Below are 15132 nucleotides of genomic sequence, written 5' to 3'. Positions count from 1 at the left end.
TTGCCCTAGAATTCCCCGTGGAACAGGGAAGAAGCTATACTGGCATCTAATGGTTATCTTTGTCCCTCCAGCTAGCTGCACGAAATCAGCCAAGACAATGAGCATGGCAGCAGGGCCCCAAGCATGTGGTTCTGGAAGAGCATCTACTCCATGCAGAGGTGAGGAACAGCTCCTGCTGTCAGTGAGATGGCCCAACAGCCTTCAACAGGGAACCCACTACGCTGTTCCTCCAGCAGAGAACAGGTCAGAGCCCTGCAGAACAGACCTCATCATACATTTGGGTACAAATAACTCCCCACAGACACTACGTGCAGGTTTCACTAGTGGACCTCCCCAGGCTGTTGGAGAACAGATCAGCTCAGGGCAAACTAGATGCCCAAGATATTGCTGTGCTAAGCTTCTGCAGCCCGGACCTCAGATCAGTGGGGCAAGAATTAAAAAAAGAAAATGAGCAGCAAGAGATTTAAGTGCCTATTCTAACCCCAGCCTTCTGCCCAGAAAGCACAGGAACATCAGAGATGCATAAAGGCTTTGGAAATCAAACATGTCAGCCATTCTCCCCTTCTGGACATCCCTCCTATTCCCCACAGATCTAATGAGTCTTAGGGATGCATGCTACCTACAGTTCCTCTTTCCAACTCCCTGCCAAGTGCTACAAAACAGAATTTGGCTGCTTTTCCCTTCTCTTTCCTTCCTCTCGCCTTGCACCCAACACCCTCACAGCAGCAGACACAACTGCAGACACACAAGCAGGTGGAGCTCTTGCTACATACTTCAGGGATGCTGTAGCAGCAGAAGATAGCCAAGCCAGCAGGCTAATTTGGTTCCTACCATTACCAGAGCTTGAGGAGAGGGTGTTTCCAAAGTGCTCTCACCACTAAACAGTATTAGGTGGACAATGGCAAGTGTTGCAGCTTTTCTTCAAAATTTAAGACTGAAGTTGGGCCATGGATACTCCCATGACCTCTCCCTGCTGTTCCAATAATGCTCAAATACAAAGCAGTGGTCAGATTTCATTGTTTCCTCCTGAAGAGTGGTAGACTTGAGCAAAACTGATCAGATAGAGTCAGTCCCTGATTGCTTTTCTACAGTATCCACCACAATCAGTTTATCCAGTTGCTTAGAACAATCTTCAGTGGCTCCTTTGGACACTGTGCTGTTGCAACGCTAACACGAGACCCCAAAGGCCAAGACTACTACACAAATGAGAAGCAACCAGGGGTGATGGGGATAAAGTTTCTTTCTTTCCCCGAAGTCAGGAGCAGCAGTACTGCAGAGCTGGCAAGCAACTGAACTTTGTTAGAGTCCACTGAAGCTCTGACATTTGCTCCTTTCTCCAGCTCACATCAAGAATGGCCATCATCTCCCCCAGTGTTCAGGATGCCAAGTCACTGCCTGGAACTAGCAACACATTAGAGGTGCTCCACAACCACTGCAGACCATAGCAGGCCACAGCATCTCATGGTGGGGAAAAGCTCCAAGGAGCAGCTGAGAACCAAGTACAGTCTTTTTCCAAGGGCTGCTTTGCAGAACATGGAGTCATGTGAAGGATCTGGCTTCCCCCAAGTACAGAGTAGAAAACACAAAATCAAAACGGATAGAGAAGCTGCTTCGGAGTGTTGTAACTACGACCCCACACAGGTCTTGGGGCACTTCCCCACCATCTGCTCACTGTGTTGAGATGCTGGGGAAGTGCTCGGAACTCTGCTGGCCTCCCTGTTAAGTTGCCTTTCAAACAACATCATGTGAACCTCCAGATCTTGACCCAAAAATGTAACAAGCCGTGTCCTTAGTCCACCACAGCCTCCAACACCCACCGATTTGCACGTACATAGGAACAGAGCAAATAGTAGAGGGAAGTTGGGAGCTGCCACCCACACCTCTGGAGGACACATCCTGCAAGCTAACGTTTCAGAACTGAACCACAGGGATCGCCCCCCACCACCGGTCTGGTCCATGGGAATCTCCTTTCCAGGAGGTGTCAGTGTTTGCTGGAGTACAATGTTTCTTCTTCAGTGTCTGTTTCATCCTGGAATTCGTGGCTCAGAAGGGATTTCTTTGAGCCGGTGGACATCATCCGGATTTCATCCTCATAATCATCGTGGTGCTGCCGGAGGCGGTGGAAACCATCCTTGTGTCTGTTGGACTTAATTGAGCAGACACACCAGATGATACAGGCAGTGAGGACCAGAGCAGACATACTTGCACCTGCCAGAGAGAAGACACTCAAGTTAATGCCATGTTCCCCCACCCCAGAGACTCACAGGCTCGCCACCATCTCTCTTCCCTTCTACAGTCACTTTCCTCACGTCACTGTGACCCTGCTCCTTCCTCCTAGGCCCCAGAAGACATGCCATGCAAGAGAGGTGCCCCCAGAGCAGCACTGCACTGGCTTTATTTTCTGCACTCACAATCTACGATAGCATCACCGAGCAGCTCTGCAGACCGCTGGGTATAAACTCCACCCTTCCCAACAGCTGCCACCTCGACAAAAAAAAATAACAATTTCTTAAATAATCTCTTGGTGTCGTATCACTCAAAGAAACCCTGGGGAAGAGGGAAGATCTCTGAGCTCCCAGTTCTGTGCACAAACAGCTTCTCCCCATTCCAGGCATCTCAAAGTCCATTCTGGACCCTTCAGACCCCTGCAACACTTTCTTCTTCCTCCCTCCCATCTGCCAGCCCAGCATCACCAGATCCAAGGGTTGTTGGACCAGTTTGCAAGGACAAGCATGTGTCCAGAAGGGAAAGGGGGAGATGGCTTCAGTGAAGAGAAGGGTCGTTGTCAGCATGAACTGGTAGAGAAAGCAAAGCTCAAAGCTTTGATCAAAACTGTCACTTTACCTGCAACAGTTACAACCAGCTCCCTGGGCAGACCGAATACTCTGTTTTCTGTGTCAAACACAATGAGCACAGAGCTGGGTGCATCGTGACGCACGAAGACCTGCAGAAAGATACAAGAGCTCAGACTGTTTCAAAGCTCACACCTCTCCATAGGTGTCCAGAGAAGAGAGGTACTTGCTGATCAGGGCAGGACCAGGTGGATACCAAAGACAAGGGCAACAGAAAGAAAAGCTACTGCCCAAAACAACACTGCTGTGCTGGGAAATTCTTCTCCATCCATTATATCAAGGTAGAAAATAGCCACCCTGGGCACAATCAGCAGCTAAACACAGCCAACAGAGGTTCTGAGGCAGAACCCAAACAGGGGATGCATTTATACGACAGGGAACAGGGAGGAGATCTTCAACACGGACATTCACATACCTTGACATGTTTCTGCTGGTACCCGTCAGCTATCGCATTGATGTTATGCAAACCTGGAGCCAAGAGCACATGGAAATAGCCACCTTCTTTAGTGTAGACCTTCAAACCTTCATTAAGAACAATGGTAGCTTTAGAAATTGCCTTGCCACTCTTGTCTTGGACAAACCCATGGACTCCCTTATGAACCTGAAATAAAGAATTTCAAACACTTCAAGTTCAGATATTATCGTATGGCACATTTATAACTAAAACAGGATCTAATCCTCCTCTCAAAACACAGCTCATTCTCCATCCCTGACCCTGATAATAAAGAGATGTGCACAATACTGCAAGGACTGCTCAGCCCACTGTGAGGCAACACAGACAGATGTTTAACTCTCATGTCAACACATTTCCTGGTCACTTGCTGCCTCTGTTCAATCCATTCCTCATACAGCCTAAATTATGACCATCTGTAATTACACAGCACCAACACAAAGACTCTCCATACTGCTCCCTTCATCTCCCCCTCCCCACCCAGCCCACTACCTTCACTCCTTGCCAGAATTTCCTCCCACAGACTATGGCTCACCTCCACAAGCATGCTTAGGAGAGATTTCCTGTGGTCTGCCCACAGGCCGGGAAGCTGTCCTGCGCTCGGGAAGTAACAACAGCTGGTATAAACAGTGATCTCAGGACAGTGACCAAACATAACGCTGAAATCCTGCAAAAACCAAAACCACAGTTACAACAAGAGTGGTATTTAAAAAGCTCTGCAAAGTGCAGCTGGAGGTGAGGAAGTTTTGCCCCCATATCAGAACAAATACGCATTTTAACACTTGTCTAGCAGAGACAGAAAGCCTCGTGCTGTGAAAAAGTACCTTCATACTCCCCAAGTGACTGTGCCATTCAGAGCCACGGATCACACCACCAGGAATATTCTCATCTGTGAGAGCAAGAACACAGCTGTCAGACAGATCAGCTCCTAGCAGAGGCCAGCACAAGCTGACAGGGGGGTTAAAGGATTCAACCCAACGTACCTGACTTATTTGGACAGCCTGGCTGGCCCAAATGCATCAGCGGATGGTTGTTTGCATACAGAGATGCCAAATGCTTCAGTGTTTCTTTGTTCTCCACTACAAAGAGAAAAGCAAGACTTAGAGTGCAGCTCCTTTTCACTGGAGGGGCAGATTCCCATTCTAACCCCCATAATCTCGTATTAAACAGTGACACACTCCAGGCATTCCCAGTTTCCTCTAACACTAAGGGGTGGTATCACACGCAGACTTAACACTGGCTTTGGCAGAGGAAAAGTTGAAATGTGGTTGTAGGAACAACATTTTGATCCCTAGCTGAATCCTGTGAGGTTTTCTAGCTTTACTTAGCAGACTGTCAATTCCAGATACAAAGTGCTGAACAACAAAAGGAGAACACTACCAGCACAAGGAGCTCTTCAATCATGTGGTCACATGAACTTCTGCAGAGACAACCCGAGTGTAACCGTGCGTGCAAGGCCCTGGAGGAGTCAGTCATACCTGTCTGCACTGGCTGATCATATGGGTAAGTGACAAGCAGAGATCCTCCATCTAGTGCAACAGAGAGGCTGAAATCCCGCTTCAATATCAAGTTGTCTATGATGGCTTTGGTCTCAGGCTCTCGTGTCCTCGGGTACCGGGAGAAATTGCCTGTAAAACAACAGAGCAACAAATAGAAAAGGGCATTGACCAGCGTTTCCTCTGCTATTTGAGAGGCCAGCACAAGTACATTATCTCTTTATGTCTGAAATTAAGTCTGCTGCATGTATTAAAAGGTATTTGTTAGATCTCAGATAGTAAAGCACCTCGTCTACACTATCCATGGAAGGAATTCATCTGTGAAACTAAACAAATGCGTCACATCACTATTTACCGTTGAGATGCAGAAGGTATTTCGTGTGTGTTTGTTCTCCTCAATGTCACTGAACTGACATTTTCTTAAGAAAGCATTTGGGATGATCCCAGACAAATCTGGCCAGAGAAAACACTTTATCCCCAGGGAGGGTGGGTGTAGCACTGCTACAGTGCTATGGATACAGCAGGCAGTTGTGTGGAAACCAGAAAAGCATGAAAAAATGAGACTGTTTCCAGGGAGCATGAACAGAGGGCATTTTTCAGACATGGGGGGTTGAAAGAAATCGATTAACAGGAAAAACAGGTTAGGTGTTGTCCAACCTCTGGACTATTCCTAAGGAACTCTGCTTGGCTCTTTTCCTTGCAAATAAGGGACTGAAAATTACCAGCTGTAAGGGAGATTCAAGCTTGGGAAGCTTCCCAGCAGCCCTGGGCTCCAGGGCAGGAGTGCTGCTCTCTTTACAGGTAGACCCTTTACCCAAACAACTACACCCAACCCCAGAGCAGCTAGCAAGAGGCTTCTCTACAGCAGCCTGCATTTCTACAGGGACACTACACATCAGTTTGCTTTACTTGTGAAGTCTGTGTCCAGATCTCTGCCGTGAGCATTTGTCTGTCCTATCTTTGACGTGCAGCCTCTCTCCTGCGCTATCTCGCGTCCGTCTGGATTCAGGGAAGGCACAATCACAATCCGTGTTCGGTCAATCAGCTGAACAAAAGGAGGAGAAACAGTACATTAAAGTGCAATCAGGAGGGTTCATTCTCTGTACATTTAATTTGCCTGGATCTCATCCTAGGAACTGCTTCTCACCTTTGTAACAGCAGCGTTCTTCTTGTAGTTCATGCAAAGAAATTCTGCCAGTGCCAGGAGCAGCTCTGTACCAACAGGAGCATTTCCATGAATACCAGCAACAAAGCGTATCTTTGGCTCCTCAGGTTCGGACTGGTTGGGCTTGTTGGAGATTTCAAGGGACCAGATCTGACGGAACTCAACACTCTGACCCAAACTGCCAAGAGATGAGAAACCAGAGCGTCAGCTCAGAAAGAGAGCTGCACCCCCAGCCTGGCCTTATGGAGAAATCCTGGTGTGGAAAGGAACTGCTGGCAACCTCCAGGAGGAGGCTGCAGTGACAAGTGACACACAAAACACAACCACATTGTGAGTGAAAATCTGCAGCAGCACTGAACCAAATTCACTATGAACATCAGTTTGAACACAAGAATGTGTGTAAGAACGTACCCACGTCCAGACACACAGCACACCAAATGTTCTTATATCTACACAGCCTGTAACATCACCATCAATGTGGAACTGAGAAATGCCTCTGTGCTTCCAATGTTGGTGTTTCTTTATTTGTGGGGTTTTTTTTGTTTGTTTGGGTTTGTGGTTTGTTGTTTTGTTTTTCCCTTCAGAGCAGAGAATACCTCTGAACATCAAACTAATTTATAAAGCATCCAGTTCAGAGGACAAAAGCAGGCCTATTTCCAGTAATGCAGAAGCTGTTGCTACAGTCACACCATTAAGTTAGCACACTGAATGCAAGCAAAGCAGGGAACACAATCGGGGCTGATGCAACTGGACAGACAATAGAAGCTACAGATGAGAAAAGCAGCCTTGGCACCAGCGGGGACAGCACATGAGCACGTTGTGCCTGGTGACAACAAGCAAATGAGGTCCTGGGACAAAGAGATTTGTGCTTTCTAAAGCTGACAGAGGGTAAGCACTACAGGTCACAAAGGAGAGCAGAGGACTGCAGACAGCTGGTCTGCAGGAGGGCAGAGACGCTGGCTTAGGACGAGCTAACTCCAACATGTCTCATGCTTTTCAATTAAAAACTGAAGGCAGACAATCAAAAAAGGCCATTTGAAATTTGTAAGTCAAATCTGACCATTTTTGTTGGGGACTCTTTAGCAGGGTGGATGTCAGGAAGGATTGGGAAAATGAAGGAAATGGAGAACATGGAAAAAAGATCTGCAGAAACCTGGGATATCAGTGCTGGGAATATCACCAGTCCCAGGCACCCCAGGGGAACCAGCAGCACCCCAGGTTTAAGTCAGTAAAATGATGTCTCAGGAAAAAGCACACAGATGCATCTGCAAGTCCCTGCAGCCAGTGCTCTGCCACCATCCCCTTACACATGGGGCTCCCTCAAACTCAGGGAGCATGGGGAATGGGAGGGACGAGCTCCTCATCTCTGCACTACATTCCCAGCTCATCACTTCACTACTTCCCTACCACAGGCTGCTGCTCAGGAAGGAGCTGAGCACTGCTGCTTTGAGTTTTCACCTGGTGAGATTTGTGATCTGCGGGTAGTTGAGATAGAGGCCTCGGAGGAACTCGGAGAGGTCCTTGTAAGGGCGGTATCGATAAGGAGAGATGTTCCCTGAGGAGGTGAGCAGGAGGCGCTCCAGGCCATTCTCAGCAGAGAGGTCTTTGATTAGGGTCTCAAACTCCTTCTCGTTGGGATCACTGGTGTCTGGGGTGTTCAAGACCGGCACCTTCCCCTCCTCCACTTTGATGTCTGTCCGTGAAAGAGTGAAGTTGACTTGCACTCCACCTTTGCTGCCAACCTCCACCGTCTTAGTGACTGGATCATACCTACCCATGGAAGAGAAGACACAAAGAAATGTCAGGGGTTTAAGGTCTCACACAACCAGCCACCACCCTTCCTGACTAGACCCTCACATGGGACTGCTACTGCTCCCCAGCCAAAAGTGAGAAGAGTACAACAAAGAGCAAGAACACTTCAAAGGGACACGGGAACGGCAGGAGGACAGGGAGCAGCTCAGGACCCAACATGCTGCTGAGCTGCTTTTGGCTCAGGTGTTGCAGGGTTACGTGGCAGACTGGCAGGACAACAAGTCAGGCTGCTTTAACCCAAAGGTTTTGTCAGTGGTTGAAGTGATGAAATAATTCTGTGGGCAGCTGTCTACAAGAGAATTTCCCCTAAGGACACTAAATTATCAACTCCTGCCTCACACAACCTTCAAACAGGGAAAGGTTTGGATTGTACACCAGCACCAGGCGAGCAGTCTTTGACATCAGGGTAGCAGCACATTCCTGCTCTCTGGCCTGCGTGGAGTTAGCAAACACACCCGTGCCTACATCTGCTGTAGGCAGAGGCGATGGAACTACTCCTGACTGGGCAGTCGTGCAGCTGTTTGCTCCTTGTGCCATAGTGTGCTCACCCTCGGGCAGATGCTGTGATTTTGTAGGTCCCCTGGACCAAGAGGCGCCAGTAGTCTCCATCTTTGTAGGTGGTCACTGGGTGGTTGATGTCAGCAACGCTGATGGTGGCGTTGAGAATGCCCCTTCCATCCATAGCATCCAGCACAAATCCCCAGACACCGTGGTGAACCTGCACACAGACCCAGAGTCCTGCTGAGTGCCAGTCCTCACTCTGCCTCCTGCCCCACACATCACTGTGGGATCACTGACACCCGGATCCCAGGAGATTCAGCATTCCCAGAGGAGCCACATGTTCCAAAAGGGCTCAGGTTAGACTCGCCAGCAGCTGGTGTGGTCAGAGATCACCTGATGATTACAATGAGCAATTGTTTGGCCCAGGGTGCCACCACAGCCCTCTTGGCTCCACACCTTTGTTTGCATGTCCCAGGTGTGCAGCACCACCACCAGCTCCAACAGGAACAGCACATAAAGGCCACTCCAGTCTAGGGAAAACCAAGTTAGTGGTCAATAAAAAGCCCACATCTGCTTCACCTGGCTGCTGTTTCCATACAGATTTCTGGTATGTTGAGAAGGAAGGGAGAGGAGCTGTTGAGACGTGTTCTGATGGGGATGATTTCTGTGGAGCAGGTACCCAGTGTGGCCAGGAAGCAGCACTTGCTTCAGCCCACAGACCAGCCTGCTCATTCTGGCACATCTAGTGCAAACCCCAGAGGCAGCTCACACCATTTCTCGGGGTCAAAGTGTCTCACCTGTTTCATGAACTGGAGGAGAGATCGGCGGTTCTGCTCCCAGTATTTTGGCAGCTCCTCAGCTTTCGGATATTTCACACAACCCAACTCGATGGTCACTTCAAAGCAGTTTGTATTTAAGTAATTCCAGTCTTGCATTCCACCTACAACAGGAATGTAAAAAATAGTTTTGACAAGATCTCCTGAAGGCAACTGTATCACAGCTAAAAAAAAAATAATTACATATCAGATAGCAGAGAAAGATGAAGTACAACCTGCAACATGCATTTTACAGCTCAAGAGACAAGGCATTTTACACAGGGCAAGATTCAAGCTTCAAAGAGATGCCAAAATAGCAGACAAGTAACTGTCCTTCTTGTAAATACCTTTCATGCTAATATACTGCTGTAAAATTTTATGAAACCATTTTGCTAATAACCAGAAGAACTACACTATAAATTCCTTCTCCCAGGAATAACTTTATCTGGGTACATTATTTAAGAGGTTATAAAAGAAACCTGAGTCCCAGTAATCTGGGCTGACCAATGCAGAGTTTGTGACTGATCAGACTAAATTCTTTAAGCTGCACATGCATTAACTTGGAGACAAACAGTGCAAGAGATTTAAGGTCTACTTTACCTGGAACGTTGTACCACTGAGCCCCGTTAGTGATGCCATGTGGGAAGTACTCAGTGGGGTACATATCCTTACAAGGGCTTCCCTGATACATCTTTGTATTTTCCTAAAAAACAAGAACATAGAATCAGAGAATGGTTTGGGTTGGAAGGGACCTTAAAGATCACCTAGTTCCAAACTCCCTGCCATCAGCACTTCCACTAGAGCAGGTTGCTCAAAGCCTCATCCAGCCTGGCCTTCAACACTTCCAGGGAGGGGGCATCCACAACTTCCTTGGGCAACCTGTTCCAGTGTCTGACCACCCTCACAGTGAAGAACTTCTTCCTAATATCTAATCTAAACCTCCCCTCTTTCAGTTTAAACCCATTTCCCCTTGTTTTGTCATTAACTGCCCTTAGGAAAAGTCCTTCCCCAGCTTTCTTGTAGGTCCCCTTCAGGTACTGGGAGGCCGCTATAAGATCTCCCTGGAGCCTTCCCTAAGATACAACACGTGAAGCTGAGTCTCTGCACTGTACAGCCACCAGCACTTTTGTTCTAACATTAGTCACACACTTGGGGTTACCAAACAGAGGTTCATGTGGGTGTGCAACCTACTGCACCCAACTCCAACCCAGAGACATCCTTGCTCTTCTCCTGCCCCATGTTTTCAGCATTTTCTACCACCTTTCAGTGCATTGGCCCCTATGCCTGCACAGAGCACTCCTCCTACAGCGCCTGGAGGCAGAACATCCCTCCACAGAACAAGACCCTTCTGCTGTGCCTGCAACACCAGTTGCCCACAGTACCTGCGTCCTCCTCTACCAGCCACTCAGGAGGCTCCTGACAGCATCAGGAGTTAACCCAGCAGCATGTGTCTGTTTTCCCATTAGAGCTTTACCTTGGAGTAGGAAAGTGCCAGTTGTTGAAACACAGCATCGTCTGGGGATTTACTGTATATGGCTATTCCTTGTTCATCGTCATCAAAGGGGTAATTAACCACCAGAGAACCTGCAGGGGAAACAAGCTTTGACTCGTACTTGAGTGCTTTCCAAGTGATCCCTCAGCCTAACAGGGAAGGTTTTTCTTTTTCTCCGAAGAGTGCCAAGTCTTGTTTCTCAAGACTTGGCATTAAACAAAGCATTAAGCCCAGTGGATAAAAGAGACAACAAAAGCACAGGAAGAGATAAGACCACACCCAGTTGGGAAGGTGAACCCAAGCCATGACACATCAAAGGTTTGGCTGTTAAATGCAGGAGGGATGAGTACAACCTCCTAATAATTGCTTTCACAAAGGAGAGAAAGCAAGGGGAGAAATTTCCTAGAACAGGCATGGTGCCCTTCACCCAACTGCTGGAGTTTTTCAGTCTCCTGGAGCTTATTGCAAGCACTGTCAGATTATAACACCTTTGGCTTCCTCAAGCTTTCCCTAAGCATGTTGGACTAATAGCACCGTGGAACCCCAGACACCACGGCTGCTGGAGACCTGCCAGCTCCCTCGTACCCACACACAGTACTTCTGCACTACAAAATTAAACACACCAGCACAACACAACCACCTGCAAGTTACCACAGCTACAAGCCAGCAGACAAACTGTCTAGGGAATAAGCTGTAATGCAGAGACCTAATTTAGATCACTCCAAAAAGATAATTAAATTACAGCAAATGTCATAGTTCCGCCACGCAATTCAAGGCAGAGAACCCTCAGAATTACATCTTGTTCCTTTCATTGTATGAATAATATGAAGCCTCCAACAGCCACAGCACTGTGTCACATTCCCAGACCCAGTTGCTGAGCAGCTGCTGACAAGAGTCCACTCCCATCTCTCAACAGGCAATGAACTAGCTGCTCCCCAATGCATGGGCTCCCTTCAGAGAAGTGGTTGTGATCCTCCCAGCAGCCTCTTCAACAAACGTGAGACAGCCTCTCCGTAAATGTGCTTGGGGACACGGTTTTCATGCTCCGTTTCCAGCTTCTGATCCATCTTCCAGCAGCATGAAGAAAAGGTTTGGTTTACTCTTTGTGTAGGCCCTTTGGAAATGGCCTTACCCTTGTTGCAGGAACCTGGCTGCCTTCGCTCCTGCCATTTCACAGCAATGCCACGGGCAGAGAGTCCTCTGCTAAAGCTCCTCATTTCATGCCACAGAGTGGAGATACCCCTGCCAACTCCCATCCCTCAAGCCTCAGGGCAGAAGAAGGAGCTTGGTTTGGCTGACATACCTCCGTGCAGGTTTGCTGAGAGGACAAATGGATGTGCCTTTAACCAGGTCATGACAGCGCGAGTTTCTGGCTGCGGAGGGTCTGCCACGTGGAAAAATTGATCTGGGAAGTTCCGGTTCAGGTCATAGTTGTTGCTATTGTTTCTGCCAACAGTACCTCCTCTGTCTCCTGAAAATTAAACACATGTTCAAGCTTGTGCCCTGTGCAAGTTCCCACTTCAGTGCAGAGGCTTCATCCTCTTAACTACAGAGCTTACAACTGACAATTAATGGAAAACAGCCCAACAGGGCTGGCTTCCTACACCCCAGAGTGACAGGACCCCCACACTCTTCTTCAGCGACAGGCCTGCTCTGCGCAGAGAGGTGTCTGAGGGCCCTTTCAGCAGGTGCTTGCACAGGCTCTCAGTGCCAGGCAGAGCACAGGCAGCAGAAAGGCAGCGAACCATGAACAATCCCAGCAGCCGGATGTCACGACCACAGAAACCTCAGAGCTCACCTTCTCAAACTAGCTGGACAAGTTCTTTGTTAAACCCCAGTACAGCTCTGCTTCCAAAAAAATCATTCTGGACAGACTTTGTTCTGCCAATCTGCAAGAGCCACGCAGTTTTAAGGACTTCCCTGAAGGTTATTTTTGCCAATTTCAACATCCTGATAAAAGTCCATATTATCCTTGGACAAGTGCTCTGCAGACAGCCTGGCTCCCACATCACATGTTACTAAGAGCATGGACCAAAGCACAGCAAGTATGAGCTGTGTCAAAGGAATGTCTTTTTTAAAATAAGCCTTAGGATAGCCACAAACCATAAGGGGACCCAAACAGGGGCAGCATATAGCGCTGCTGAAGCACAAGAGCTCTCTTCCATGCACCAGCTTCACTGCACACATCCTGCAGAGCGGGGTCTATCCCCTTACCCCACAGCACGCACCGAGTCCCTTCCCAGCCACCCTGTGAAGAGAGCACTTCTGCTCCAGAAAGGCTTCCAGGTTTCTCAGAGAGGTATCAGGAACCCAAAGGTGTGTTCTCAGAGCTAGAAACCCCCCAGATGTTTCAGCAGAGACAGAAATACCTTCCTGGGACTTCTCATAGCCGTCAGGGTTCATGGATGGCATGATGTGGATCCGTGTGCTCTGGACCAGGTCAGTCACCTCAGGATCTGTGCCAAAGTTCTTGCAGAGGTACTCAATGAGGTTCAGGAGAAGCTCTCGCCCCACAACTTCATTCCCATGCATGTTACCAATGTACTTGAACTCCGGCTCACCTGCAGACACATGGCCACACCAAAGAGACAATTAGAACAAGTACATTAAAGCTTGGAGACATCTCACCACCCCAAGCACTGCCCTCTCAGGCCTTTCTGCAGGGCTGAAGGGCATTTACCCAAAATGTACCCTTCTGCTCCCACAAAACCAAAAAGGATGAACATTGTTGCAGGGCAGCCCCTTGGTCCTTCTGTCCCCAGAGCCCCACAGCCAGTGTAGAGGTCCCCAGCAACACTCTGTAACTCACACTAGTGCCACACACTTCACCTGGTCTTTTTAGAAAGGATATTGCAAGGAGCAGCACAGTCTCTCCTCAGAGAAGTGCCAGATCTACCCGCCTTTTTGCTCTGCCCGCAGAGCCTCCCACCACAAAGGATCTGTCACTTGTGTCTGTGTCTCCCTAAAAAAAGTCTTTCCCACATTACCTGCTTCATGTACTCCAGGGTTGTCTGAGATCTCCATGACGTAGAGCTCACGCAGCTCCACTGACTTGCCCACAGAATAGAGTCGGGTTATGTTGGGGTACTCGTTGGCGTATCGCCGCAGGAAGATCTCCATGTCTGAGAAGTGATGGTGGCGGAAGTCCACAGGTTGGATGGGTTGATGGAGAGAGGTTGAGCTTGGGGCCTCTGCTTGCACAGGGGTGGGGGTGATGGTAGAGCCAGGAGCAAGCGTCACCGTGAACTGCGTGACGTTAAGAGCTGGTGGCATTACAGTTGGCTGCAAGGAGAAATCCACTTCTGTGGCAGCTCCCTCCTTCACTTCGATGTTCTCTCTGGTCACTGGGGCATAACTGCAAAAAAAAAACCCAAAAACCAGCTGGCTTCAGCAAGGAGGCTCTGCAGAACAAGGCCAAAGCCCCTGCAGCCTCTCCACCACTCCAGCCTACTCCTCCCAGCCCAAACACACTGGGATGTCAATGACTATGGGAAAGGTTCACCAGTGAACAAGCTGATGGGACTCCCACTGCCACCAGACCCAACTGCTGCTGTCCTGCTGTGTCACAGAGGCACAAGTTCCTGTTTACAGACTCACTGGGAAAGAAGCCACAGGCATATCACAGGACTAGCCCCGGGGCAAGCTACACATTCACACCCAGACTTGAGCCAACACAAAGTCTTACTGGGGTGACTCTACTCCACTTTCTCCCTTTGCCCAAAAAGCAAGATGCAGGTTGCTACAAGCAATCGAAGATGACAGAAATGCTGTGCACAGCTGCAGCTCTCAGCTGGAGACTTTTACTGCTGCAGCTCCCAGCCAAGCCCCTTAAACACACAACAAGATGTTTTGGGGGAAGAAATCAAGTGAGGGAACATGAGCAGTTGGCATCGTGGACGGCGGCTGCCACAGAGACATTACCCCATTACAACTGCAGTCACGTTGTAGGTGCCAGGCACAAGCAGTCGGTGGTAATCGCCAAATCTGCCGGCTGTGATGTTATGAGCAATACCGGCAACAACGATGGTCGCGTTCTCCAGGCCAGCTCCAGAGACTGCATCCCTGACAAAGCCTTTCACACCAATGTGGACCTGAGGAAAATAATGCAAGAGCCTGGCTGAACACAGGCAACATCGGGGAACCATGTCCTTCCCCAGCAACGACCCCCTGCCCTTCCCCAAAGGCAGGGGAGCAGGACAGCTGCCAGGCAAAGGCACCCAAGGGCCCATGATTCAGACAGTGCTTGGCCAGAGGCAAGGACAGGAATTCCAGCACGTACTGGGAAGGCAGCAAGATCCCAAAACTGATCCTCTCTAACAAACCCTCTGTTTCACCGACACAGGCACACAACAATATGAACATAGCAGAGTTCCAGGCCACACCAAAAGCCAAAATGCAAGAACTGTGGAAGAACCGCAGAGATACACAGCAGCTTTGTAGCCACCGACCTCTACAGCTGCCACACACAGCGAATGAAGCCACAAGAGCAACTCAACATGGTGCTCTCAGTCCACCACTGACACAGCTGCTGCCCCCATGCCCCGTCCC

At 49.0% G+C, this 15132-nt stretch overlaps 2 protein-coding genes across 2 annotated transcripts in view; both read right to left on the bottom strand.

The window, feature by feature from the left end:
- Positions 1-1304: 1304 nt before the first annotated feature.
- Positions 1305-14677, bottom strand: CPD (carboxypeptidase D). Its single transcript, XM_029084364.1, has 18 exons — positions 14506-14677; positions 13572-13939; positions 12954-13145; positions 11888-12055; positions 10567-10676; positions 9693-9795; positions 9075-9217; positions 8325-8494; positions 7423-7734; positions 5947-6142; positions 5709-5844; positions 4782-4931; positions 4287-4382; positions 4128-4192; positions 3839-3970; positions 3268-3453; positions 2845-2944; positions 1305-2208 (listed from the first exon to the last, which is right to left on the bottom strand). The coding sequence occupies exons 1-18, from the start codon at positions 14508-14510 to the stop codon at positions 1982-1984; spliced, it is 2859 nt and encodes a 952-aa protein (XP_028940197.1). The 5' UTR covers positions 14511-14677; the 3' UTR covers positions 1305-1981.
- Positions 14522-15132, bottom strand: part of LOC114818455 (carboxypeptidase D-like) — a gene marked incomplete at its 5' end in the record, with an annotated part of 9153 nt that continues 8542 nt past the window's right edge. The window contains one exon of the mRNA XM_029084363.1: positions 14522-14646. Within this exon, the coding sequence (XP_028940196.1) occupies positions 14522-14646 (125 nt within the window). The remainder of the gene's footprint in view (positions 14647-15132) is intronic.

The sequence above is a fragment of the Antrostomus carolinensis genome, unplaced genomic scaffold (genome assembly GCF_000700745.2).
Source record: "Antrostomus carolinensis isolate BGI_N321 unplaced genomic scaffold, ASM70074v2 scaffold15773, whole genome shotgun sequence".
Lineage (NCBI taxonomy): Eukaryota > Metazoa > Chordata > Aves > Caprimulgiformes > Caprimulgidae > Antrostomus > Antrostomus carolinensis.
The sequence above is the reverse complement of the archived record's forward strand: the minus strand, read 5'-3'. Positions and strand labels throughout refer to the sequence as shown.

What these genes read in the sequence shown, in the direction of transcription:
- CPD (XM_029084364.1), bottom strand. An exon ending in CCCTGGAGTACATGAAGCAG is followed by an intron (nt 13,146 to 13,571) that starts GTAATGTGGGAA and finishes ATGTGTCTGCAG; the next exon opens with GTGAGCCGGAGTTCAAGTAC. An exon ending in CAGATCACAAATCTCACCAG is followed by an intron (nt 6,143 to 7,422) that starts GTGAAAACTCAA and finishes ATCTCTTGGCAG; the next exon opens with TTTGGGTCAGAGTGTTGAGT.